This window comes from Felis catus, chromosome A1, assembly GCF_018350175.1.
Source record: "Felis catus isolate Fca126 chromosome A1, F.catus_Fca126_mat1.0, whole genome shotgun sequence".
Taxonomy (NCBI): domain Eukaryota; kingdom Metazoa; phylum Chordata; class Mammalia; order Carnivora; family Felidae; genus Felis; species Felis catus.
The window spans coordinates 115,560,109-115,587,875 of NC_058368.1; the positions used below are offsets into that span (position 1 = coordinate 115,560,109).

The 27,767-nt window shown below is 37.9% G+C and overlaps 1 protein-coding gene across 5 annotated transcripts in view; it reads left to right on the forward strand.

Annotated features, from left to right (window-relative positions):
• Nucleotides 1–27,093, forward strand: part of UBE2D2 (ubiquitin conjugating enzyme E2 D2) — a 56,877-nt gene extending 29,784 nt beyond the window's left edge. For 4 of the 5 annotated variants that reach the window (XM_045059811.1, XM_023255744.2, XM_023255748.2 and 1 more), the window contains exons 2-7: nt 8,901–8,964; nt 17,055–17,086; nt 17,165–17,242; nt 17,331–17,436; nt 22,926–23,019; nt 25,421–27,093. In XM_045059811.1, coding sequence (XP_044915746.1) covers nt 8,901–8,964; nt 17,055–17,086; nt 17,165–17,242; nt 17,331–17,436; nt 22,926–23,019; nt 25,421–25,466 — 420 coding nt within the window. In that variant the 3' untranslated portion in view covers nt 25,467–27,093. Of the gene's footprint in view, nt 1–8,900; nt 8,965–16,294; nt 16,348–17,054; nt 17,087–17,164; nt 17,243–17,330; nt 17,437–22,925; nt 23,020–25,420 lie in introns of those variants that run through there. The other variant, XM_045059829.1, reaches the window with a different exon arrangement.
• The last annotated feature ends 674 nt before the right edge of the window (nt 27,094–27,767 follow it).

Sequence of the window (27,767 nt, forward strand, 5' to 3'; positions counted from 1 at the left end):
GTTAGGTTAAAGTAAACTGAGGTCTAGCCTTTTAAAACTAATTTTTAAAAAATTCTTATTTTAAAGAGAGAGTGAGCGTGTACGAGTCAGGGTGAGGGGCAGAGGTAGAGAGAGTGAGAATCTTAAGCAGGTTCCATGCTCAGCAGGGAGCCCATTGTGGGGTTTGATCCCATGATCCTGGGATCACCACCTGATCCAAAATCAAGAGTCAGATGCTCCGTGGACTGAGCCACCCATTTGCCCCTATGCTGTGTAAATTTCTGTTATGGTTTAACTTCTTTGTTTTATAGTTGTAAAACTCTGGTCTGGAGAAGTTGAAACACTTGCTTAAACTTACCTAAGAACATAATAATGAAAAAACATCACAGGATGTTAAAACATAGGGAACCTGAGTGGCACCTAGGTGGCCTAGTTGGTTAAGCATCCGACTCTCGATTTCAGCTCAGGTCATGATCTCACAGTTCTTGAGTTCAAGCCCCGTGTCAGGCTCTGCACTGACAGTATGGAGCCTGCTTGGGATTCTCACTCTTTCTCTCAAAATAAATAAAGTTTTTAAAAATTAAAAAAACAAAAACAAAACACAAAACTTAGAAAACCTGAGGGGTGCCTGGGTGGCCGACCTGGATGGGCGTTAGGCTCTTGATTTTAGCCCAGGTCATGATCTTGTGGTTCATGGGCTCGAGCCCTGCATGACTCTGCACTAGCAATGTGGAGCCTGCTTGGAATTCTTTCTGCCCCTCTCACTTCCCCACTCGTTCTCGCTCTCAAAATAAATAAATAAGCTTTAAAAAAGCCCCACAAACCTTAGAAAACCTGAATTCTGCATTTTGTCCCTACTCATATCAGCAAGAACATAAACAGGTTATGGAATAACTGTTAGGATTCTTATGGAAACTTATGTCATGCTTACACATGAGATGGTTAGTTTTCAACATACACAGCATAAAAATCTCTATCAGTTTTTTGGTAGACCTATTATTGAAGTGAGGGACATCTAGAATTCTTTACAAACTTAGAAAATAGCTATCCATGTAGACTGACATTTAGAAGATCCCACTTTAGTCATTGGGATATTTCAGCTTAATAAATACCAAGTAAGTTGTATGAAACATTAACTATAGAGTTGATAAGACCCTCAAGCACTAGAACATTTTCTGGGGATATCCAAGAAACATACATCCCACATTTCTGTAGTAGAAGGTGATGATGAAAGTCTTTTTGCACTTGTAATGATTGTTGGCAAGAAATGTGCTGCTGATCTGGATCTCAAAAAGAGTTATCAAATGGTAGTGAATGAAAATTCAAATGAGGACGGTATTTGTCATGTTCATCTCCACGTTCTTAGAGGTCAGCAGGTAAATTGGTCTCCTAATTAAGCATGTTTTAGGGATAATTTTCCTTTCTCTGGATATTGATGAAGTTTGTAAGTTCTCATGTGTTGAACATTACAGTATCCTTATTTTTACATGTGTGTATGGATTGAAGAAATAATTTTAAAAACCCATACATTATGTGGGCACCTGGGTGTCTCAGTCAGTTAAGCATCTGACTTCGGCCCAGGTCATGATCATGATCTTAAGATTCGTGAGTTTGAGCCCCGCATCAGGTGACCTGCTTCAGGTGAGTCCCACTTCTCTTTGTCTCTCCCTCCCCTCCCCCTGTGGGGTTCCCTCTTTCCCCCTCTCCCTTCCTTCCTCCCTCTTTCTGCCCTTTGCTCACTTGTGCCCTCTCTCTCAAACAAATAAATAACTATACATTTTAAAAGGCCTTATCAAATGGTTAAAAGTGAGGGGTGGTAATTTTTCTAGTTAAATTGAAGTGTTTAAAGATTTTTTTTTTAATGTTTATTTATTTATTTTTTTAATTTTTTTTTTCAACGTTTATTTATTTTTGGGACAGAGAGAGACAGAGCATGAACGGGGGAGGGGCAGAGAGAGAGGGAGACACAGAATCGGAAACAGGCTCCAGGCTCTGAGCCATCAGCCCAGAGCCTGACGCAGGGCTCGAACTCACAGACCGCAAGATCGTGACCTGGCTGAAGTCGGACGCTTAACTGACTGCGCCACCCAGGCGCCCCTAATGTTTATTTTTGAGAGAGAGAAACAGGGAGTGAGTGGTGGAGGGGCAGAGAGAGAGGGAGACACAGAATCCGACGCAAGCTCCAGGCTCTGAGCTGTCAGCACAGAGCCTAATGTGGGGCTCAAACTCACTAACCATGAGATCATGACCTGAGCCAAAGTCTTAAACGCTTAACCCACTGAGGTACCCCTACACCCCAGAAAAGTTTAGATACTAGTAGGAAATGTATTTAAAAGTCCATAGAGAATTAAACCTTACTTAAATTAATTGGTATAAGGTTATGGGACTCTTTGAACTAAGAAGAGAAGTGCTTAGGAAACTTTCAGGATATCAAAATTGTTTATAACCTCTTATCTTTAAAAATACTAGTTTTGTTATATACCTATAAACAAGAGAAGCATATAGCATCAAATAAACTTTTTAATTTGAGAACTGTTCAGTAAAATCCATAGTTGGCTCCCATAAGATCTTTATTTTAATGTTTTTTTAGATTTCAAGGAAAGTTAGAATATAAAATCTTTTTAGAAATTGAGTATTCTCAGGGTGCCTGGCTGGCTCATTTGGTGGAGTATGCAACGCTCAACCTCAGGGTCATGAATTCAAGCCCCATGTTGGTTATGGCGTCTACTTTAAAAGAAAAAGGAAAGAAATCTATCTTAACTGTAAAAGTTTCTTTTTTATTCTTTTTCCTAAATTTCTAAATAGATAGTTTATTTCTCTATTGATCTTTCTACAGAGAAGAAGTTTGTCAGTAAATAGAAAGATTCCTTGATTTGGGGTTTTGTCCTAGCCCTATTTTCATTCCCAGTAACATGTAATTTACTGTATGATATATAAGATGGATCTGAATACTGTTTCTTTTAAGATAAAAAGACAAAGAAATAACTGTATAGTTACAAAGCCAACTGTTAAACAAAAAACAGCATGTTATATTGGGGTATTTTTTTCTGCCAAAGTAAGTTATCTGTCTAGATCGGTGCCTTTATTAAATTTTAAGATTCAATTTCAGTTTCATCTTGATGTAGAGACATCAGATTGCATAGTTTCTGTGTTTATTCAGTCTAACTGGGTTTCCACTATTTCAGTTACCCTCTAGATGGTTACTTTTAGTACCTGTTTTGATCCAGATTTACACTCAAGACTGATAATTTCTATTTCAAATAGGCAATAAATAGACTTGTTATACAATTTAAAAGTAAAGCAAGCTTTCCTTCCTGAAGGCAAGTACTTAATTAAGTTTTGGGGGTATTCAAAATTTATATGCAAATTTTCAACTATGTAGGGGGTTGGTGCCCCTAACCCCCAAGTTCCAGGGTCAGCTGTACTGTTAACTAGTTTCTTATGTATTCGTTGGAGGCATTTTATGCATATAGAAAGGTGGATGGGGGTGATTGGTGGGCTCAGTAGGAAGAGCATGTGACTCTTGATCTCTGGGTTGTGAGTTCGAGCCTCATGTTGGGTGTAGAGATTACTTTAGAAAATAAAGTCTTTTTAAAAAAGTAAAGAGGGGCACCTAGGCGGCTTGTTTGGGTGAGTGTCACATTCTTAATTTAGGCTCAGGTTCTTGATTTGATCTCGCGGTTCACGAGCTGAAGCCCCACATTGGGCTCCAAACTGACAGCACAGAGCCTGCTTAGGATTCTCTCTTTGCTTCACTCTCTGCCCCTCACCTGCTCTTTAGAGCTCACTCGCTCGCTTGCTGTTTCTCTCTCTCTCTCAAAAATAAAAAAAGAAAAATGAATGGATGCATGGATATATGCTTCCTCAAAAAAAAACGTTGAAATATAACTTAGAGTAAAATTGAGCAGTTTTAAGCATACAGTATGAGTTTTGATAAATATATACACAGTTACGCGGTCTCTCCCAAGTTTATTATACAGAACATTTCCATCACCCCCCAAATTTTCTTCATGTTCTTTTGTAGTAAGTCCGCTCCACCTCCCTCCAGCCTCTGGGACTATTTATCTGCTTTCTGACACTATAAGTTTACCTTTTCTAGAACATTGTTCAATAGAATAATATAGAATGTGGTCTTTTTATATCTGACTTCTTTCACTTAGGAGTATATTTTTCAGGTTTATACATATCAGTACCTAAATGTCTTATTAGCTTAACTTAGAGTGAGGTTTTTAAAAATAATTCTATCATACTGGCTCATGAAATGGACTGATGGATCTTATATTCAACTTAGGTAAATCTTAGCTCTTGATGTTAAACCTTGACCTCCTTCAGGATGGAAAAAGATGACAACTTGAAAGCAAAATATTAAGGATAAAGCACAAGTAAAATTCCATTTAATGAACATGGTAGGAGTTCAGAATAATTTGTTTGGTTCAAATTCTATTTTAATAGCAATTTATTGCTATTTAAGTAAAAAAAAAAAGATACCTTTTATGTTTTAAATTAAGCAAGTGTTCTTAGTTATACTAACCTGTATTAGAAACAACATTTGGCGTGGCACCTGGGTGGCTCAGTCGGTTGAGTGTCTGACTTCAGCTTAGGTCATGATCTCACAGCTCGTGGGTTCGAGCCCCGCTTCGGGCTCTGTGTTGACAGCTCAGAGCCTGGAACCTACTTCTGATTCTGTGCCTCCCTCTCTCTCTGCCCCTAACCCACTCATTCTGTCTCTGTCTCTCTCAAAAATAAATAAACAGTTTTAAAAAAAAAATTTAAGAAACAACATTTGGGAATGGGAATTGTACCATAGATTTTTTTTGTTTGTTTATTTTTACCATTTAATTTAATTTAATTTTTAAATTTATATCCAAGTTAGCATATAGTGCAACAATGATTTCAGGAGTAGATTCCTTAGTGCCCCTTACCTTTTTAGCCCATCCCGCCCTCCCATAACCCCTCCAGCAACCCGCTATTTGTTCTCCATATTTAAGAGTCTCTTCTGTTTTGTCCCCCTCCCTGTTTTTATGTTATTTTTGCTTCCCTTCCATTATGTTCATCTCTTTTGTATTTTAAATTCCTCATATGAGTGAAGTCATATGATATTTGCCTTTTCTGACTAATTTCGCTTAGTATAATACCCTCTAGTTCCATCCACATAGTAGATTTTTTTCTTTTTTTAAGTAATCTCTCCCCCCAGGTGGGGCTCGAACTCACAACCTGGGGATCAAGAGTTGTGTAGTCAACTGACTGAGCCAGCCAGGTGCCCCAGGTAGTTATTTTTTTCCTTGAGATGGGCGGGGAATTTCTGTTGCAGAGAAATATAAAAGCCAAAAATTGAGATAGGTAAGAAAGTAAATAATGTTGGGGTACCTGGGTGACGCAGTTGGTTAAGCATCTAATTTTGGCTCGGGTCATGATCTCCCGGTTCGTGGGTTCGAACCCCTTCGGATTCTGTGTCTCCTTCTCTCTGCCCCTTCCCTACGTGTACTCGGTCTCTCTCTCAAAAATAAAATCTTTCAAAAAAAAAAAAAAAGAAAGAAAGTAAATACTGTTAAATCTCTGTCTCAATCCCAGTGCTTTAAAAAAAATACAAGGGTGCAGGGGCACCTGGCTGGCTCAGTCAGTTAAGCATCTGACTTCAGCTCAGATCATGATCTCACGGTTCATGAGGTCCAGTCCTGCTTCAGGGGAGTTCGTGCCCTGCTTCTGGTAAGCATGAGCCCCGCATCGGGTGAACATGAGCCCCTCTTCGGATGAGTTCTGCCTCTCTCTCTGTCCCTTGTGGGATTGTCTCTCTCTTTGCCCTTGCTCACTTACGCTCTCTCTCTCAAAAAACAAAAAACCAGAAGACTACAAGGGGGGCCTGGCTGGCACAGTCAGAAGAGCATGCAACTCTTGATCTTGAAGTCTTGGGTTCAAGCCCCACGTTGGGTGTGGAGATTACCAAAAAAAATTTTTAAAATACAGAACTTTGTTTCTGTACTCTGTCCTCCAAGCTTCCAGGTAGTGTACTACAGAATAATTGTGCCAAAATGACTGGTTGAATAAGTTAACTCAGAGAAAGGGACTTACAGAAATAACTAAGTGCTGCAAATTAAAAACTATATAATATTTGGAATGTTAAATCGTATCTTCATAGAACTCATTAATAAGATTCTAAGTAGTTTTTTGTAATTTAAGTATAGTTGGTATGCAGTATTACGTTAGTTTCAGGGGTAGAACATAATGATTTGACATTTATATCCATAATGAAATGCTCACTACGATAAGAGTAGTTACCATTTGTCACCATACAAAGTTATTAAAGTATTATTGGCAATATTCCTTATTTTGTACTTCATATCCCAGTGACTTAATTTTTCTTTATAACTTAAAGTTTGTACCTTTTAATCCCCTTCACCTATTTCATCCATCTCCCCCACACCCCTTCTCTTGCAGTTACCAGTTTATTCTCTGTATTTATGAGTCTGCTTCTGTGTTGTTTTGTTTCTTCATCTGTTTTGTTTTTTAGATTCTACATTTAAGTGAAATCGTTTACTATTTGTCTTTCTCTGTTTGATTTATTCCACTTAGCATAATACCCTCTAGGTCTATCCATGTTGTTGCAAACGACAAGATGTCATTACTTTTTGTGGTTGAGTGATACTCCATTGTGTGTATGTACGTATGTGTATATATACACATACGTACATATATATGTATTTATGTGCCACATCAGTCTTTTACCCATTCATATGTTGATGGATACTTTGGTTGTTTCTGTATTTTGGCTGTTGTGAATAATGTTGCAGTAAACATTAGGGGAGCATGTATCATTTCGAGTTAAGTGTTTTCATTTTCTTTGAGTAAATACCCAGAAATGAAATTGCTGAATTGTATGGTATTTCTATTTTTAATTTTTTGAGGAAGCTCCATACTGTTTTTCTTGGTGGCTGCACCAGTTTACATTCATTCCCACCAGCAGTGCATCCTTTTCTCTGCATCCTCACTAGCACTTGTTATGCCTTATCTTTTTTTTTTAATTTTTTTTTTTTAATTTACATCCAAATTAGTTAGCATAAAGTGAAACAACTTGTTATGCCTTGTCTTTTCAATACCAGCCTTTCTGACAGGTGTGAGGTGATAGCTCATTGTGGTTTTGGTTTGCATTTCCCTGATGGTTAGTGATATTGAGCATCTTTTCATGTGTCTTTTGACCATTTGTATATCTTCTTTGGAAAAATGTCTATTCAGGTCCTCTGCCCATTTTTAAATCAGATTGGGGTTTTGGTGTTGAGTTGTAGGAGGTTATATATATAGAGAGAGATATATATTATGTATATCTATATAGAGATATATATTATCTATATATCGATATGGATAATCCCTTATTAGATCAGTCATTTGCAAATCTTCTCATATTCAGTAGGTTGCCTTTTTTTTGTTGTTGATAGTTTCCTTTGCTGTATAAAAGCTTTTAGTTTGATATAGTTGCTTTTGTTGGTCTTGCCTGAAGATACAGGTCCAAAAAAATATTGCTAAGGCAGATATCTAGGAGTTTACTGCCTATGTTTTTTTCTGGAGTTTTGTGGTTTCAGGTCTTACATTTTTAAGTCTTTAATCCATTTTGAGTTTATTTTTGTGTATGGTGTAAGAAAGTGGTCCAATTTCATTCTTTTGCACGTAGCTGCCAAGTTTTCCATTTATTGAAGAAACTGTCTTTTCCTCATTGTATATTCTTGCCTCCTTTGTCGTAGATTAATTGACCACATAAACATGAGTTTAATTCTGGCTCTGAATAGTTTTTATTGTGCTTTTTTTTTTAATGTTTATTTATTTTTTGAGAGAGACCGCGCACGAACAAGCCGGGGAGGGGCAAAGAGAGAGGGAGAGAGAAATCCCAAGCAGGCTCTGTGCTATCAGCATAGAGCCCCAGGTGGGGCTCAAACTCACGAACTGTGAGATCATGACCTGAGCTGAAATCAAGAGTCAGACGCTTAATCAGCTGAGCCACCCAGGCACCCTTATTGTACTTTTAAAATACTAAATTTTACTATTTTTACTGTAGTTGTTTAAAAATATAATCAGGGGCGCCTGGCTGGCTCAGTTGGAGAAGCAACTTGCTATCGGGGTTCTACGTTGAGTGTAGAGATAACTTTTAAAAAAATTTTTTTTAATTAAAAACATAATCTAAAACTATCCCTTGTTTTATATCTCAAATGCCAAGCCAAGAGGAAAAGGAATAGAGTATGATTTCCTGCCTTGTGGTTTTTTTAGGAATCCCCACCTAGTAACGAATCTTAAGTTGGTGGGTTCTTCATGGGAAAGTAGCTAAGCAGCTGGCATCTGGTTGTAGAGCATTACTATAGGTAGATCTGTCTCTGATTACAAAATTTTATGATGGACTTTCTTATTTTAGCCTTTTTAATATATCCAGCGTTTTCCTTATATCCCTTTTTAAGTTTTTTCAACTGCCTTTGGAACCCTGGTTGTCTATATCAGCTAAAAACCTATCAGTGTCTCGTCAGATGGTCCCATGTCATTTGAAACATTTATGACTTCCAGAGCTTGTCCCAAGTGTAACCTAATAGTTTTGAGATACAAAAACTGGTATTGAAACTTCTTTTTTGAAAACTAATAAATTACATTTTTACCTTAAAACAGTTTTTGTAGTTCTTTAGTATACAATACATATTTACTTTCCTTATATTTACTTACTGAACTGTGAACAAGGCAAAAATGATCCACTTTTTAAACATACATTTGTATTCAAGAATCCCAAATACTTTAACCTAAAGATTCACGGATCTATCCTTCTCTAACTTTGAAGGATTGTTCAAAGCTTCACTAGTGGGATAGAGAATATTGGTATGAGTGAAAATTTTATTAATTGGTAAAAGTTACGTATATATTGAATACATTTCCTTTCTTTCTATTTTTTTAAGGAATTGAATGACCTGGCACGGGACCCCCCAGCACAGTGTTCAGCAGGTCCTGTTGGAGATGATAGTAAGTATTTAAAAAGAATGATAAAATGGCTCTTGTCTGGCTCACTTGGTAGAGCATGAAACTCTTGATCTCAGGGTAGTGAGTTCCAGCTCTATGTTGAGTGTACAGTCTCAACTTAAAAATAAATAAAAATAAAGGGAATGATGAAATGCTACTACATAACCATCTGCCTGCCTCTAGGGACTGTGGGACTAATGAATAATATCTCTCTCAAGGTTATTTTGTATGAAGAGATAATTATGCTGTAGGGAAGAGGCAGTGTTTACACTTACTTGTCTGCAAAAGATGCAGTTCTATGTGTATCATCAATTTCTATAGTATTCATTTTGAAACTTTTGAACCTTTTCTGCCAGATATTGCCTGTATAGTTGTTCTGGCCCCTTTCTACCACTATCCTTCAACCCTTCTGGGTATTTTGCTGGGGTAAAATATTTGAGGTTTTACTTATATCTAGCCTTTACTCTTTAAGATAATCCTAAGGATGAGGGTGTGTGTGTGTGTGTGTGTGTGTGTGTGTGTCTGTCTGTCTGTCTGTCTGTCTGTCTCTTTGTCTTTCAACTGGCTCATACTTGTGAAGACAGGTACAATTTGTTTATTTTTAATGTCCAGTTTATCAATTTAATCCTGTCTAAAATAATTTATTAGGCCTTATCATACATGTTGGATAATAATTTTCCTTTTGTTTCACTTTGTGTCACCACAGCTTGCCCCCCCTTATACCATCTTCTAACTTTGTTTAAAAGGAGAATATATGGGGGGGGCAGGGCAGAGAGAGAGAGAGGACAGAGCATCTGAAGTGGGCTCCGAGCTGTCAGCAGCAAGCCTAATGTGGGGCTCGAACTCACAGTGAGATCATGATCTGGGCCACAGTCAAGATGCTCAACCAACTGAGCCACCCAGGTGTCCCTAAAAGGAGGATATTTGAACCAGACTGTACTTTACGGCACAAAACTAATTGATAAAAGAGTATAATATTTAGCAAATAGGAGAAATGAGCATACAGAAACAATTTTGTAAGACAAGTGTATACATTAAAACAAAAAAATAAATGAGGTTATATTGGCTTATGTTTAAAATCTTTTCCTGATTTTGCTTAAGAATTTTGGTTTTGGGGGTGCCTGAGTGGTTCAGTCTGTTAAGCATCCAACTCTTGATTTTGGCTCATGTCATGATCTCATGATACGTGGAATCGAGCCCTACATCGGGCTGTGCACTGACAAATAGGAGCCTGTTTGGGATTCTCTCTGTGCCCCTCCACTGCATATGTACTCTCTCTCTCTCTCAAAATAAATAACCGTTAAAAAAAAAAAAAAAAAAGAATGTTGGTTTTAGCTTGCTAAACAAGAATCAAAACAAGGCCCTGGGGCTCCTGTGTGACTCAGTTGGTTAAGTGTATGACTTTGGCTCAGGTCATGATCTTCTGGTTTGTGAGTTAAAGCCCCACATTGGGCTCTGTGCTAATAGCTCAGAACGTGGAGCCTGCTTCAGTTTCTGTGTCTCCCCCTCTCTTTGCCGCTTCCCCACTTGTGCTCGGTCTCTCTTTCTCTCTCAAAAATGAATAAAAATTTTAAAAAATCAAATAGGAATCAAAGCAAGGCCCTTTTACAGGGATTGCTTTACATATAAAATAGATGAGGGATGCCTGGATGGCTCAGTCAGTTAAGTGTCTTGACTTGGGCTCAGGTCATGATTTTGAGATTCATGATTTTGAGCCCTGCATCAGGCTCTCTCTTATCAGCACAGAGCCTGCTTCAGATCCTTTGTTTCCCTCTCTCTCTGTCTTTCCACTGCTCTAGTGCATGTGCTCTCTCTCAAAAATAAATAAACATTTTTAAAAAGCCAGATATAGGGGCGCCTGGGTGGCGCAGTCGGTTAAGCGTCCGACTTCAGCCAGGTCACGATCTCGCGGTCCGTGAGTTCGAGCCCCGCGTCAGGCTCTGGGCTGATGGCTCAGATACTGGAGCCTGTTTCCGATTCTGTGTCTCCCTCTCTCTCTGCCCCTCCCCCGTTCATGCTCTGTCTCTCTCTGTCCCCAAAAAATAAATAAACGTTGAAAAAAAATTAAAAAAAGTAAAAAGCCAGATATGGTATAAATTATAAAAGGAGTACATGTGATGAAAAATCCCATTTACATTATTCTGTTCAGATTGGTCCGTTATGAGTAACTATAGTGTTTGATACCAAACAGGATAGGCCAAGTACTTAAACATGCATTATCTCAGTTAAGCCTCACAATAGTTCTTTTGGGTGAGTGGAGTAGAAATTGTAAACTACTTTAGAGAAGAATATAGTGAAGAGACTCAACGGTGGTTTCCACAGTGGACTCATTCTCAAGTTTTTTGATACTGGTTTTGTCATTCGTGGTATCATACATTCCACCTGCATCAGTGTGGTGTTTGGGTTGAAAAAGTGGTTTTATTTCAGCAAAATTCCTCGAAGTTGAGAGTGGCTGATCTTTTCATTAAAAGTGTTTGAACTCTGGGGCATAGAATTCATTTTTGAAGTTGTCTTCAGTATGCTGAAGTAATTTCCCTTTGCTCTGCATAGTATTATCACATTCCTTTCTCAGAAAAGTTATCAGAGAGAGTTAAATAAAACTCCCCAAAGCATAAGCAATAAAAGAAAAAATAGGTGATTTTACATTTAATGAAGTCTAATTTAGGTGCTGCAAATAATACCATTAAGAAAAAGAATGAAAAGAATGAGAAAATTTGTGCAAATCATCTCTCTGATAAGGAAATTTATTCACAATTATTTTAAAAAATCTTTATAACTCAACAGTATAAAGATAAATAGCCCATTTCTGTTTTTAATGACTAAAGGATCTGCATAGACTTGTCTCTAAAAAGAATTTACAAATGGCCAATAAGCACCTGGAAAAGATGCTCAGTATCATTAGTCATCAGGGAAATGGAAATCACATCCATAATAAACTAACACTTCACACCTTCTAGTATGGGTAGAATCAGCGAGTCAAATAATAAGTGTTGATGAGATTGTGGAGAAATTGGAACCTAAATATCTTGCTGGTAATAATGTAAAATGGTACAGTTAAAAAATATGGTCGTTCTTCTAAAAGTTAAACATAGACTTATTATATGTGAGTTCACTCATTGGTTTATATCGAGGAGAAATGAAAACATGTCCACACAAAAACTTGTGCATGAATGTTCGTAGAAGCAGTAGCTGTAATAGCCAAAAGGTGGTAACAATCCAAATGCCCACCAGCTGATGAAGGCATAAATAGAATGTATGTCCATACAATGGAATATTCCATGTCAATAAAAAGGGAGTACTGATGTGTACTACAACATAGATGAGCCTTAAAAACATGCTGAGGGATGCTTGACTGGCTCACTCAGTTGGCTGTCCCAACTCTTAGATATTGGCTCAGGTCATGATCTCACAGTTCGTGGGATTGAGCCCCGTGTTGGGCTCTGCCCTGACAGCATAAAGCCTTCTTGGGATTTCCTCTCGCGTTCTCTCTCTCTCTCTCTCTCTCTCTCTCTCTCTCTCTCTCTCTCTCTCTGCGCCTCTCCCGCTTACATGTGTGTGCACGCACGCTCTCTCAAAATAGATAAACACTAAAAAAAATTTTTTAATAAAGGAAAACATAGTGACAGAAGCCAGATATAAAAGACCACATAATGTATGGTTCTATTTTTACGAAATATAGATCCATAAAGACAGAAAATAGATAATGGTTGCATAGAACTAGAGATCTGGGGGAAATGTGGAGTGATTGCATATGGATATGGGTTTCTTTTGGGGATGATGAAAATGTTCTAAAATTGATTGTAGTGATGGTTGCACAACTCTGTGAATATCCTGAACAACACTGGATTGTAAACTTTTAGTGGAAGAATTTTATGATATGCGGATTATCTCTCTATAGCTGTTTAAAACATAATAACCTCTCCCTTAACTCCTAACCACCCTTTTCAGGTGACTTGGGTCACCTACTGCTAAACTATTAATAGTGCCTACCTTCTAAGAGAATAAGGAAAATCTCATTAGGGACAGAATAACTTCCTTACACTTGGTCATCTAGATAGTCTGCTGATACTACATTTAAAACTTAGGGAGTGTTTGAAAACAGTTGATATAAATTATTGTCAAAAAGTCCTGATCAGGTCTTCCTGATGAATTGTATAAGGATAAAATAAAGTGTAACTGTGTAGCTAAATATTAGAAGGAGGCAGAATTTAATCTTAGGAAGAAACTGTTGGTCACAGCAAAACTTTGTGAGCTCCTTTTGACTATTCTAGCAGTCAAATCCCTCAGCACCATATTATTGATATTTAGTGTAAGAATGAAGTCTTTTATATTCAAAATAATATAAGGACGCCTCGCTGGCTCAGGTGATAGTGCATGTGACTTTTTTTTTTTTTCTTAATGTTTATCTATTTTTGAGAGACAGAGAGCTAGTCAGGAAGGGGCAGAGAGAGAGAGGGAAACATAGAATCTGAAGCAAGCTCCAGGCTCCAAGCTGTCAGCCCACAGCCTGATGCGGGGCTCAAACTCAAGACCTGTGAGATCATGACCTGAGCCAAAGTCAGATGCTTAACTGACTGAGCCACCCAGGTGCCCCGAGAGCATGGGACTCTTGGGGTTCTGAGTTCAAGCCCCATGTTGGGCATAGAAATTACTTTTGAGAAGGTACCTGGGTGGCACAGTGAGTTAAGCTTCGGCTCTTGATTTCAGCTCAGGTCATGATCTCAGTGATTCATGGCATCAGGCCTTGAGTTGGGCTCTGTGCGAAGCCTGCTTGGGATTCTCTCTCTCCTCTCTCTCCGCCTCTCCTTCCCTCACGTGCACACAAGTACCTGCTCGCTCTCTCTCTCTCGCTCTCTCTCTCTCAAAATGAATAAACTTTTAAAAACTAATAGGAGCACCTGAGTGGCTCAGTCAGTTAAGCATCTGATTCTTGATTTTGCCTCAGGTTATAATCTCACAGTTCATGGGTTTGAGCCCTGCATCAGCCTCTGTGCTAATAGTGCAGACAGAGCCTGCTTGGGATTCTCTCTCTCCCTCTCTGCTCCTTCCCTGTTCCTGTGTGCTTGCTCTCTCTCAAAATAAATAAATAAAAACATGAAAAAAAGAAGATAAATTTAAGAATGAACTTTAATAATACAGTGCTTTAGTTTTTAAATACCCATATTTAATGTACCATTACATTTTTTCCATTTTTGTGCAAAGATCTGGTGAGCAGAAACAAGTATACTTCCTGAAGGAAAAAGTGAGGCAAAGATTTATTGGTCATATAATCTGTTTCATTTACTTTTGTTTTGAGCTTCTCTTTAAAAAAAAAAAAAAAAAAAAGATTTTATTTATTTATTTCAAGTTTTTTTTTTGTTTTTTTTTGTTTGTTTGTTTGTTTTTTTGAGAGAGAGCACAAGCAGGGGAAGAGCAGAGAGAAAGGGAGACAGAATCCCAAGTAGGCTCTGCATGGGCTCAAACCCACAAAAACTGTGAGATTATGATCTGAGCCAAGATCAAGAGTCGGAACCTTAACCCACTGCACCACCCAGGTCCCCCTTTTGTTTTGACCTCTTGGTGAATGTGACTCTCTGGAGATCTGTACTTGAATTCAAATGTGGGTCTCTTGAGTTTCATTCTCAAACTGTAACAGATATTCTTGGTTATGTTTTTTAGCCTTAAAGCTTCATCTTTGGGGTGCCTGGGTGGCTCAGTTGTTAATCCTCTGACTTTGGCTCAGGTCATGATCTCACGGTTAGTGAGTTCGAGCTCTGAGTCGGGCTGTGTGCTGACAGCTCAAAGACTGGAGCCTGATTCAGATTCTGTTTTGCCCTCTCTGTCTGCCCCTCCCATGCTCACGCTCTCTCTCTCTCAAAAATAAACATTAAAAATTAAAAAAAAAAAAGAAAAAGTTTCATCTTTGAGTATTCTAAAGAGTAATCAGTGAGATGTGAACTTAACATTTAAACTCTCACGGAAGAGGTTGTAGCTTTTAGTTTGTGTAATTTGGTTTTCAGCATCAAACCAGGATGGTAGTGGGAGTTTTTTTGTTTTTGCTTGTTTTAGACTATCAAAACTTTTTAATTCATTACCATGAGTTTTTTTTTTTTTTAATGTGTATTTATTTTTGAGAGAGAGAGCCTGCATGCAAGCAGGGAGGGGCAGAGAGAGAAGGGAACAGAGGATCGATCCCAAGTGGGCTCTCAAGATGCTGACAGCAGGTAGCCCCATGTGGGGCTCGAACTCACAAACTGGAGATCATCACCTGAACCTAAGTCAGATACTTAACCAACTGACCACCCAGGCTCCCCGTGAATTTTTATTTTTATTTTCTTTTTAGTTTTTTGTTTGTTTTTTTTTTTTTAATTTTTTTTTCAACATTTTAGTTTATTTTTGGGACAGAGAGAGACAGAGCATGAACGGGGGAGGGGCAGAGAGAGAGGGAGACACGGAATCGGAAACAGGCTCCAGGCTCTGAGCCATCAGCCCAGAGCCTGACACGGGGCTCAAACTCCCGGACCGCGAGATCGTGACCTGGCTGAAGTCGGACGCTTAACCGACTGCGCCACCCAGGCGCCCCTTTAGTTTTTTTTTTTTTAATGTTTATTTATTTTTGAGACAGAGACAGAGCATGAACAGGGGAGGGTCAGAGAGAGAGGGAGATACAGGATCCGAAACAGGCTCCAGGCCCTGAGGTGTCAGCACAGAGCCCGACGCGGGGCTCAAACTCGCGGACTGCGAGATCATGACCCGAGCCGAAGCCGGAAGCTTAACTGACTGAGCCACAGGCGCCCCGTGAATTTTTAGTTTTAACAGCTGCTAAGATTGATCCTTAAATGAAAGGTTTTTGAAATCTAGACATTCATGTAAGATACAGCAATATTTTATGCTTATGGCCAAATATTTTACCCCAAACTATTTCTAGAGAGTTCTATTACTTGGAAACTGTAGTGATTATTTATTTATTTATTTATTTATTTATTTATTTTTAAGTAAACTCTGTACCACACGTGGGGCTTGAATTCACAACCTACAGATCAAAAGTCACATGCTCTACCAACTGAGCCAGGAAACTGTAGTGATTTTTTTTTATGTATGTATGTATGTATGTATGTATGTATGTATGTATGTATTTTTAAGTAAACTCCATACCACACGTGGGGCTCGAATTCACAACCAAGAGATCAAGAGTCACATGCTCTACCAACTGAGCCAGCCAGGTGCCGCACCCCTCCCTTATTTTTTATGGCATCATACTGATTCCTGAACTATTTACCAAACCATTGTAATTTCGGTCCGTGTTAGATATCCTCCCACTACCTTCTTACCTCCTTTTTTATACTTCCACAAGGAGAGCTAGGAGTCGAGAAGAGTTCCAGAGGGAGACTTGAGTCAGTGATTCCAGTAGGTATTCTTAAATTAACTAGTATAACAGAATACTCAATTAAGATTTTAATGGTAGGTCTTCAGATGCTTTTGTTAATCAAATTCCATCTTAATGTGTTTTTAGTTTAGTTCATGTTTCTCTGCCTTGTTGATGTTGTAGATTCTAGATCATTTTAAAAAGACATAAATATTGATCTTTCATCTGTTAGTAAGGGACTAGTAATTCTAAAGCCCTACATGTAAGTGCTCTCAGTTTTTTCTTGCTGTAAAAGCCAGTCTTTCCTAATTTGAATATTATCTACTTTGACTTTACAGTCTTGCTCTATACCAGTATTATAAAAGGAGTCTATTGTATTTTAACGTGTTAAGGAAATGATATAACACTTGAAGAGTTGAATCTTTGGTTCTTTTTTACCCTCTGAAGTAAGAAATGCTGATTTACAAGTGGAGCTTGGGCCTTGTCAAGAATTTTTGTCTCCCTAATAAGAATTTTCAAGATCTTTTAGCCCAAATACTTTTTCATTATGCATCTTACCAGTGTTCTAGACTATACTAGTCATTTTCTTTTCTCTCTTCAGACTCAGATTTGATTTAGATTCATCATCCTGCCTAGGGCTTACCATATTGCTTATGAATAAACTGGGATTATACAGGGAATGATATGTTATTATAGTGTACCTATAATGGAGATAATTACTTCATGATGATTTTTTGTTCTTTTTCAGTGTTCCATTGGCAAGCTACGATAATGGGGCCAGTAAGTATGCAGATTGATTTTGGAATAAATGTTGATATAATTCACTTATTTTAATCCCACTTTTCTTGTTATCGACAGAATGACAGTCCCTATCAGGGTGGAGTATTTTTCTTGACAATTCATTTCCCAACAGATTATCCTTTCAAGCCACCTAAGGTAACTGGGATATGTATGGCACTTGTTTTTTATGTGCTTTCTGTGATACCAGTAAACCAGTTTATAAAAGTTTTTCTTTTTTCTCTAGGTTGCATTTACAACAAGAATTTATCATCCAAATATTAACAGTAATGGCAGCATTTGTCTTGATATTCTACGGTCACAGTGGTCTCCAGCACTAACTATTTCAAAAGGTAATGGAATAGGTATCTGATATCAAGATAAAGCAGCAGTGTTTTTTGTCTTTTAAAGGTTACTTATTTTGAGATGATGACTCTTATTCCTATTAAGAGGAGGTAGCAGTCCCCTTATTTTTTAGTAGACCTTGAGACCACTGGAGGGAGTTGGATTTTCAGGCATAGGTATTCTTTGGTGTTTTGACTACTCTGTCCATTATGCCATTCAAGCTTAGGTTGGAAAATGGCCTCTAGGTATGAATATTTTTTAGAGGAAAGTTAAAGTAGAAGATAATTAATATCTCTTCCAACCTTGAAATCCACGAATGGAAAGGATAGATACTGTTCCAGAAAAGGAAATAACGGCCCTTTTAGAGGAATGCTTGTGGTATAAATATAGATTATGGGGTCTTGAAGAACAAAGGATAGGTGAATTCATATTCAGGCTCTTTAAGGTTTTATCAGGTCTGGTCTTGAGGTTTCTATTAGTAACAGATTCATCCTGTAATATGACCAGTTCAATAAAAAATTTTTTATTTGATCATCTTGGTTTTTTTCGTATATAGTCCTGTGTATGTGTGTTTGAATGTATATTTAAAGATTTGTCACCAATTTTGTGATGAAATATCCAGTAGTTCTAAATAAAACCTAATTATATGAGCAGGTTGGGAATTTTTTATATCTGTGAACTGAGTAGTTAAACATTTTCTTATATTGTTGATTTGAAATTGTACAGCCCCTCAACATCATACCCAAATGAAATCACAAGTAGATTAAAAGCTGTCAAAACACAAATACAAGAAATAGGCTGCAAATGAGATGATAGGCTAGTATGTTTAAAATGGGAAGAACATACAGGGCACCTGGGTGGCTTAGTCGGTTAAGTGACCGACTTTGGCTCAGGTCATGATCTTTTAGTTCATGGATTCAAGCCCCATGTCAGGCTCTTTGCTGACAGCTCGGAGCCTGCAGCCTGCTTCAGATTCTGTCTATGGCTTTCTCTGTCCCTCCCAGGCTTGTGTTCTTTGTCTCTAAAATAAATAAGCATTAAAAAAAAAATTGTTTTTAATTAAAAAAATAAAATAGAAAGAACATATATAAAAATAAGTAAGAGAAAGATCCCAATAGGTGAATGGTCAGAAAGGAGCAAAACAATCAAAGAAATGAAAATTAAGTTCCCATTTTCCACCTTTTTAATTAACAAAGATCTTTTTAAAAAAACCAAATGCTGGTGAAGTACATTGAAACGGGTGCTTACATACCACAGGTAGGAGTATAGATTTGTAAATCCCAGTCAGTATGTATTAAAAGATAAGAGATTTAATCATTACTTCCCGTTGACCCAGTAATTCTAGTTTCATTCATTTGTACTAAGAAGATAGATAACCTCAAACGCTAAAAATGATTTGCGTGGAAGTGTATTTGTGAACCTGTGTGGAAATACGTTTGTGAACATATATTTATTTCTAAAAATTAGAAATTAAAGATCCAACAGTAGAGGAAGAAATAATCAGTTCTAGCACACACTTTTAAAAAGAGTATTGATCCATGGGGTGCCTGGGTGGCGCAGTCGGTTAAGCCTCCGACTTCAGCCAGGTCACGATCTCGCGGTCCGTCAGTTCGAGCCCCGCGTCAGGCTCTGGGCCGATGGCTCGGAGCCTGGAGCCTGTTTCCGATTCTGTGTCTCCCTCTCTCTCTGCCCCTCCCCCATTCATGCTCTGTCTCTCTCTGTCCCAAAAATAAATAAAATTAAAAAAAAAAAAAAAGAGTATTGATCCTTACCAATATTGTAAAAAATGGGAAAATACTATGTTTGAAAAAAGCAGAAAAGAGATAAAATTTGTATATATTATAGTTCGAGTTAATATAGAAGTATGTTTGGGCTCTTTGCTGGCTCATTCAGTGGAGCTTGCAACTCTTGATCTCGGGGTTGTGAGTTCGAGACCTATGTTGGGTGTAGGGATTACTTAAAAAAAAAAATCTTAAAAAAAAAGTATGTTAAGTAGCTAGAAAGAAATAATGTGGGCATTTGGGTGATGAGATTTGGTGTATGAAATATTTTTCTTTACTATTTTGTTATATTTTATCCTTTCTTTAATGTGTACATTTAGGCAGGAGGCAACATAGTTCCATGCTAAAAAACATAGATTCTGAATCTAACTGCCTATATTCACCTCTCAGCTCTACCTCTTATCACATGAATCTTGAGGCAAATTAGCTTCTGTATTTCTCAGTTTTTCATCTGTAAAATAGGATGGTAATTCTAACCATTTCATTACTATTATAAAGATTTCAAAAAGCAAAATGCATAGTTAATTGGTTTTTTGTAAGCACTCAGATCACTAGGATAAAGGCACTGTTCTAAAAAATGTTGGATATTTGTTGTTACAACTTTGTTGTTTTTATAAATATGACTTGTATACTCTAACAATTTTTTTTTTTTTTTTTTAAGTAGGCACTATGTCCAGTGTGGGTTGGAACTCACAACTCTGAGATCAAGAGTTGCATGCTCTATGGACTGAGCCAGCCAGGTGCCTCTGACAATTTAAAAAAAAAAAATTTTTTTTTAATATTTATTTATTTTTGAGAGAGAGACTGAGCATGAGTGGCGTAGGGGTAGAGAGAGGGAGACAAAATCTGAAGTAAGATCCAGGTTCTGAGCTGTCAGCACAGAGCCTGACATGGGGCTTGAACGCATGAACCATGAGATCATGACCAGAGCTGAAATCGGATGCTTAACCAGACTGGGGCATTTAGCGTGCCTGGGTGGTTCAGTCAGTTAAGTGTCAGACTCTTGATTTCACCTCAGGTCATGCTCTCAGGGTGGTTAGATCAAGCCCCACATTGGGCTCTACATTGATCGTGGAACCTACTCAAGTCTCTCTCTGTCCCTCCCCTGCTTTCATGTGTGCATTCTCATTCTCTCTCTCTCTCTCTCTCTCTCTCTCTCTCTCTCTCTCTCTCTCAAAAAAAAAAAAAAATCTGGGGCATTAAATTGAAAATTATGGCATCCCAGGCAAAAATATAAACAAAAAACTAAGAGAACACATTTTTTAAAGTTGAGGGGCACCTGGCTGGCTGAGTCACTAAAGCATGCAGCTCTTGATCTCCAAGTTGTGAGTTTGAGCCTCACATTGGCTATAGAGATTGCTCAAAAATAAAATCTTTAAAAAAAAGTGACTGAAATAGTTTTGCAGATAAGTGGGCCCTTTTCTTTTTGTAAGCCTCTTTGTAATTGAGGGGCTGCTTGTGAAAGTGTTGTTATTGTGATTTCCTTGCCTGGTTGTTCTTCCTTCACCAAGTATCAGTAAAGATAGAAATCCAGTAATGGGACCAAGAGAGGTAGATTACTGTGTGTGTGTGTGTGTGTGTGTGTGTGTGTGTGTGTGTGTGTGTAGGAGGGGAAAGGTTTAATAGCTGAAATTGTTAACCATAGCTCTTTTTTTTCTTCCCCCTTCTGTGCTTAGTGTTGATTTTTCAGTTACGCTACCTCATAAGGGCCATTAATTTATTTGACTTATGTTCTCTTTGTCTGGATAGCTATCTTTTAAAATAATTGCATTCTATTTTGTTGAACTTGATTATATCAGTATACCTAAGTTTAATGTTTTAATGACTCCTTTTTGTAAATTGAATATTTGGGCAAGTAGTTCTGTGAAAGGCCTGAATCCTATATGTGATATTATTCCTTTGTCGAGGGCAGTAACTTTGACCTGAAGTTCTTTCTGCTTTGAGTGTATATGTTAGGGATCTGAATATGAAGAAACCTTAAAAGAAGCAGTTAAATGTGCTATAAAGCCACTTGATTATATGTTTTTAGATTTAGAAGTGACTGTGGGTTATGACCCTGATGAAAATGAGTATATACTGATGAAAAATGATGTAGATAAAAATTTAGTCATTTCAGTGAAGTGTCTCTGCAGGTTATACAAATAGGAGTATCTTTTTATGGAGAAGGAATGTATAGTAAATTATAAGCCAAAAGCAGTGTTGTATGACTTAAAAGGACCCTCAGTAGTACAGTAAGAATCTTTTTACCAGGTCCAGGTAACCACCACCCCACCTTCCTTTCCTTCCTGGAAAGAGTTAAAAAATTTATTTATTTAAAAAAATTTTTTTGAGGTTGCCTTATTGGAATAATTGGAAGAGAAATTTGGTTAGGGAATTTGTGCAAATACTAATCTGGTAGCATGTCTAATTTCAGGTGAAGATTTATTTGAATTCTTGCCAATTTGATGGGCTGGACAAGTTTCTTCTTTCAGTAATAGTCAATAATTTCATGAACATTCAAAAATCTGTAACTTCCTGTTGTCATTTCCAGGAAATACATGAAATCTTTCCTTATTGCTGTTAGAATGTTCTGTGCTTGAAGAGGGCATCAGGTGATACACCTGACAATGGGAAGAGAAGATGTTTTGGGAATGCCATCTGCCAGAATTGTGGGCAACAGGAATGAAGAGTCAGAAAACATCTTTCCTGATGTTTTTTATTTTCCATATACTCTTAAGGAAATAGCTTTTTTGTTAACAAAGTGAATGATAAAGGGCACGTGAACCTTTTCCTCACCTCTCAGAAGCCCTTGATCTCTCTAGGTAGGAAAATGAATTATTTTCCTGGTGAATTTGATGTTTTGGGAGTAAAATGAGCTTAGAATCATTGTCTCCTGCTACAGAATATTAGAAATAAGATAGCTGAGTTCTCTTGCATCAGAATAGAAGAATTAGAATTTATTTTAGTATGTCAGAGACCCCTGGATTTAATACAATTAGCGGCCTTGGCCTCCTCCTTTACATTCAGTAAGGAATACATAAGTTTACAACAAATTTGAACAGAGGCAATTGTATTATTGAGATTTGTCTGCTGTGTTCCACGTTGTCACTGAGAAAATGGCTTAGATGAGATTCTAAATTGTCACTGAAAAGAATTTGAGAACTTAAAATGTTGTATCCTGTATACTAAGTATGGCCAGCTCCATTTGGGGGCAAATACGGGCCGTTATGTTTTTAGACTAAATTGTTTTCAACTAAAAATGAAATCCATCGCATCTGAATGTAATACCTGTCGTTGAGAAAGCAGTGATTGTTCGATTTCATGGTTGTCACTTCTGAGAGCATTCAGTAGTGTGGTTGTCTTTGGAATTTTGAGAGCCATTTATTTCTGAAGATGGGTTTCTAAATATTGAGTTTTATGGCCTATGAAAAGTGTTGATCTAGGACTTGGAAGACCTGAATTCTAATTCTACATTAATTACTCACTAACCAGGGACAGTGGACAAGTCACTTCATCAGCCTGGGCCAGTATCCTTAGGGGTTCAAGCATAGAGAAATCCTACATGAATTTTTGTTGATTCTTGTTACTATAAAGTTAGGTAGAACTCACAAAGCTCCTAGACACGACAGTATGAATAGGTTCTTAGAATTTTCTTGTGTGTTGGCATCTCATGTTTCTTTCAACTCTTTGTTTTTATCCTCTACTAATTTATACCTTTTTTTCCCCCACCGTTATAGTACTCTTGTCCATCTGTTCTCTGTTGTGTGATCCCAATCCAGATGATCCTTTAGTGCCTGAGATTGCTCGGATCTACAAAACAGATAGAGAAAAGTAAGTATGGCCAGAAAAGTACCTGTGGTGGGGTGGAGATGTTTGTGTCTCAGATCTTAACTCAGGGCTGAGTCAGATATTTAAAATGAAGTTCTAATATACTGACCTGGGAACAGAAAGAAGAGTGTTTACATCAAGTGTCTATAAGTGGAAGATGCTGATCTTATCTCTCATTGTTTCAAATGACTCCCACTGTCTAGAAAAACTTCTCTAGTTTATTTTCTACCAGCCTCATGTCTCCTGTTTGGCTTTTGACTTACAAAAGCCTGTCTTTGGTAGGTATTTGTAACTGAGTGGGAAAAGGGAATTGATTTTCTACCATTTGGCATAATCTAAAAAGAAAGTTACTACAACAAGACATGAAAGCTCCAAATTTCCTTTAAAAACAAATCTTAATGTAGAATTTACATGTTTTTAAAAAAATTTACGTATTTTACAATTGTACTATGAATTATTGAAGAGTGGTCAGAATATTGAAAAAGATAGTAACTGAAAGTTCTAATTTTTTAATTTTGTGCATTCATGTAAGACTGTAGGAGGCAATAGGTGGGAAATTATGGATCATTTTCTAAAGTCAAAAGGATTATGAATTGGGGCACCTGGGTGGCTCAGTCGGTAGGGCGTCCAACTTCAGCTCAGGTCATGATCTCGAGGTTCATGAGTTCAAATGCAGAGCACACTTCAGATCCTCTGTCCCCCTCTCTCCCCCCTCCCCCACTTGTGTTCTCTCAAAAATAAATAAAACATTTTTTTAAATTAAAAAGGATTAAGAATTATTTGAATTCTGTTGGATTAGAGAGTCTTACAGATAGTATATTTTTAAATGGAGCTACACCAGCAATGAGGGAATTTAACTGCAACTGGTTCTTAGTTTAGTTTTGTCTGTGTTTAGGTCTGAATGGTATCTATAGTCATGTATTTCTGGCTGCATTCAGAATAAAATTAGATCCTGCTTTTTTCTATTTGTGAATACATCCACAATTTTTTTTTTAAGACTTAACAAACATTTTTTTAAGTAATCTGTACACCCATCATGGAGCTTGAACTCACAACCTTGAGATATGTCAAGTTGCATGCTCTACTGACTGAGTCAGACAGGTGCCCCACACAAGTTAACTTGTTATATAGTATTTTTTTTTTAATACTTACTTTTGAAAGAGAGAGAGAGAGAGACAGAGCATGAGTGGAAGAGGGGCAGAGAGAGAGGGAGACACAGAATGTGAAGCAGGCTCCAGGCTCTGAGCTCTTAGCACAGAGCCTGACGTGGGGCTCGAACTCACGAACCCCAAGTTCATGACCTGAACTGAAGTCAGGTGCTTAACTGATTGAGCCCCCCAGGCACCTGAATATGTTGTATTTATTTTTGAGGGAGAGGGTGTGGGAGGTGCAGAGAGACGGCGGGGGCGGCGGGGGGGGGGGGGGGGGCGGTGGATAGAGGATCTGAAGTGAGCTCTGCACCGACAGCAGCAAGCCCAATGCAGGGCTCAGACTTACCATCCATGAGATCATGACCTGAGCTGAAGTGGACTGTCAACCACCTGAGCCACCCAGGAGCCCCCACACAAATAAACTTTTAATGAGAGACCTATTTTGTCCAGTATCTAGGTGGGCATGAATGCCTACCAAGAGGCATTTTCCAAGTGATTGTAGTGGTATTGTTCACTGAACTTTTCCTGCATCTCTTTTTAAACAAAGAATCTTCTGCCCTGCTTATTTTACTACTAGACTGTTCTGGAGCAATAAACCCATTCAGTTTTAGCAACCACATTTTTAGGAAAATATTACATGAATTTAATCACTATTGGTATATGATTTTAAGAACCATATATAATGTAGAATTATGTAGTTTTAAAAATTCCAAATAAATGAATCAGGGACTGAAGATCTTTCTTAGAAATAGGTCAGTCATTGGGGCTCCTGGGTGGCTCAGTCAGTATCTGACTGTTGGTTTTGGTTCAGGTTATGCTCTCATGGTTCATGGGTTTGAGCCTTGCGTCAGGCTCTGTGCTGTCTCTGTGCTTGGGATTCTTTCTCCCCCACTGCTCTCTCCCCTGCTTTCTGCACTCGCTCGCTCTCTCTCTGTCTCTCTCTCTCTCTTTCTCACAAAATAAATAATAAAATGAAAAAAAAAAAAAGGAAATGGGTCAGTCAAATATAGAATAAAGGTGTACCACCAAATGCTAACATGTAATCAGAATCCTATTAGTAGCATTTAAAGGACATTGTTTTGGGTTTTACAGCCTTTTCCCACCATCACTGACTAAATGCTTAATAGAAATTTAGAAGTCTTTGCTAGACTACTACTAGTTAGTCCCTTCAAGTTATTAGATAGGATAATGAATGAAATCTGTTGCTTTCTGACTCCACCTGTGTTAAGCCACGCTTCTCTTTGTGTGTACAGGTACAACAGAATAGCTCGGGAATGGACTCAGAAGTATGCGATGTAATTAAAGAAATTATTGGATAACCTCTACAAATAAAGATAGGGGAACTCTGAAAGAGAAAGTCCTTTTGATTTCCATTTGACTGCTTTCTATGAGCCCACGCCTCATCTTCCCCTGTGCACATGTTTACCTGATACAGCAGTGCTGCGTGTTGTACATACTTGGAACAACAAACTAGAAATACTGTACTTCTGTACCAACATTGCCTCCTAGCAGAGAAGTGTGTGTGTGACAAGCCAGTTCTCCAAGCGTAACCTAGGTGTGAAACTAAAAGTTTTCCTTACTGACTTAAATTTGGATAACGGCAAGGTGAGGGGTGGTGGGTATGGTGTGTGCTTGGATGGGGAAGAAAAGCTCCACTGACCTGTAGGAGATTGTTTTTAAGTGGAATCCTTTTAAACTCAAAACAGTTATGAAAAGCAAGGCGAAGAACACGAAGCTGTTTCTGTATTCATTTTATTCCGAAGGACCTCCGTCTTAGGTGAAAGTTATGACCAACCAGATTAAACTCTACCCACATCCTGTATTTTAAGGTCTAAGTTTAACTGGTCAACATTTAAATGGATTGGAGCTATTAGTACATAAAGTGTGATGGGCTTTGTTCCCACATCTTTTGCATCTCCCCACCCTTCAACCTTTGTCCTTTCAGCCCCTTTCTCTCTTCCACATTCTTTGGTTTGTATGTGGTTTCTCAGTTAATACATAGCTAATAGCTCTTATTTTTCTTATGTTTTTAACTGCTTAGGTCTATCTGGATGTAAGGGTGAAAATTCATTTGATGGAAATACTTGTGTATATTTAAAGACCCAATTGCTCCCCTGGAGCTTGTACGTTCAAGAATGATTAATCTGTGTAATAAACTGATTACTACAGTCATTACATATAATTTTGTGTGAATAGGCCTTTTGATTTTAAGAACTTTGTCTAGCAGAGATTAGTGGTGGGTTTTCCCCCACCCCTAAAATGTTTTCATTTATACTGGTTGCATTTCAAAATCATGAAACAATTCCAGTTTACATAGTCAAAAGGATATCTTGAAAGTAATTTTACCGAACAAGGGCATAAGCTTAAAAGCATTTCCATGAAACTTACACGTGCAGTATTCCAGGAACATGACTGTTAAACTAAATAAGAAATTTGCTTTATTAATGAAACTAAGCTGCATTTCACCAAAACCTTGTGACATTCCCTTGGTACATAGGACATAAAACAAAGGCATTGCTATTTGGTAAGTTAAGCTTCTGTGATTGTGATTGTAAAAGAGCAACATTGACCAAACCTGGGAAACATGAGCACAATCTTGTATTGGAGAGTCTACATAATTACTTTGCACTGACATTGCAGGATGTTCATCCAATTTTAAATTGTACTGTATGTGGCTTTTTGAAGTCTTCCCTTGACTCTAGTAAATTGTAGTTTGAAACTTGTAAACAACTGTGTTTGCCAGAAACATCATTCGTGTGAACTAGGCAAGTTACTTTTTTTTCATCTCCTTCTCCTAATCTGATTGTAAACCAGGCCATCCTGAAGGCCATGGCTGATGCTCTCCAGCCATCAGGTTCTTTCAAATGCATCTTTACACTCTTGCACAAAAATTGAGGAATAAATGTCCACTGCTTTTGGTTTTAAACTTGTTTAACTTGTCTTATCTCTCAGTGTCACTATCCCCATCTCAGAACTGAAGTGTGCTATAACCTGAAACCTCTTGAACTGCTGCTTAGCTGCTGGCTACTTACTAGCATTTCTAGCATTCTTGACCTTGCAAAGAAGGTTTGGCTGTTAACCAGCTGTGGGGAAAGGAGTTAGCATTGAGCTCTAACCTAAAATTGCCCTGTATTCTCAGTATTATTGGCAGGTGGGAATTCATCAGTTTTGGATTTGCTGTTAACTAGCCCGGTGACTGTGTGGGTCATTTGCACAGATCCTGAAAGCCCCATTCTTTGTCATCTTCAAGAGCAGCCAGCTCATTACCATTGATTATGTCATAACGTAGATACTTTCACAGGAGTGCTCTTAAGCATTTCTAAGTGCTAAATAAAAGCCATCATCTGGCATATAGATACCAAATGAAAGGGTTTGAATGGTCATAAACAATTAGGCCCTTGAATGCAGTTTGGTGTTGCTTATTTGAATATAGGGCATATTTGGTCCAGTCTGTATCCATGTGCCTTGGCCAGAACAAAGTCTCATTGAGGGAGGCCACCTTCCCCAGTCATAAAAAATGTGTGTTAACTTAGGGTGGTTCTTGTCTGGGATCAGATTGCTTTTTACAGGAATGTCTCCAGCTTTATCACATGTGAAAGC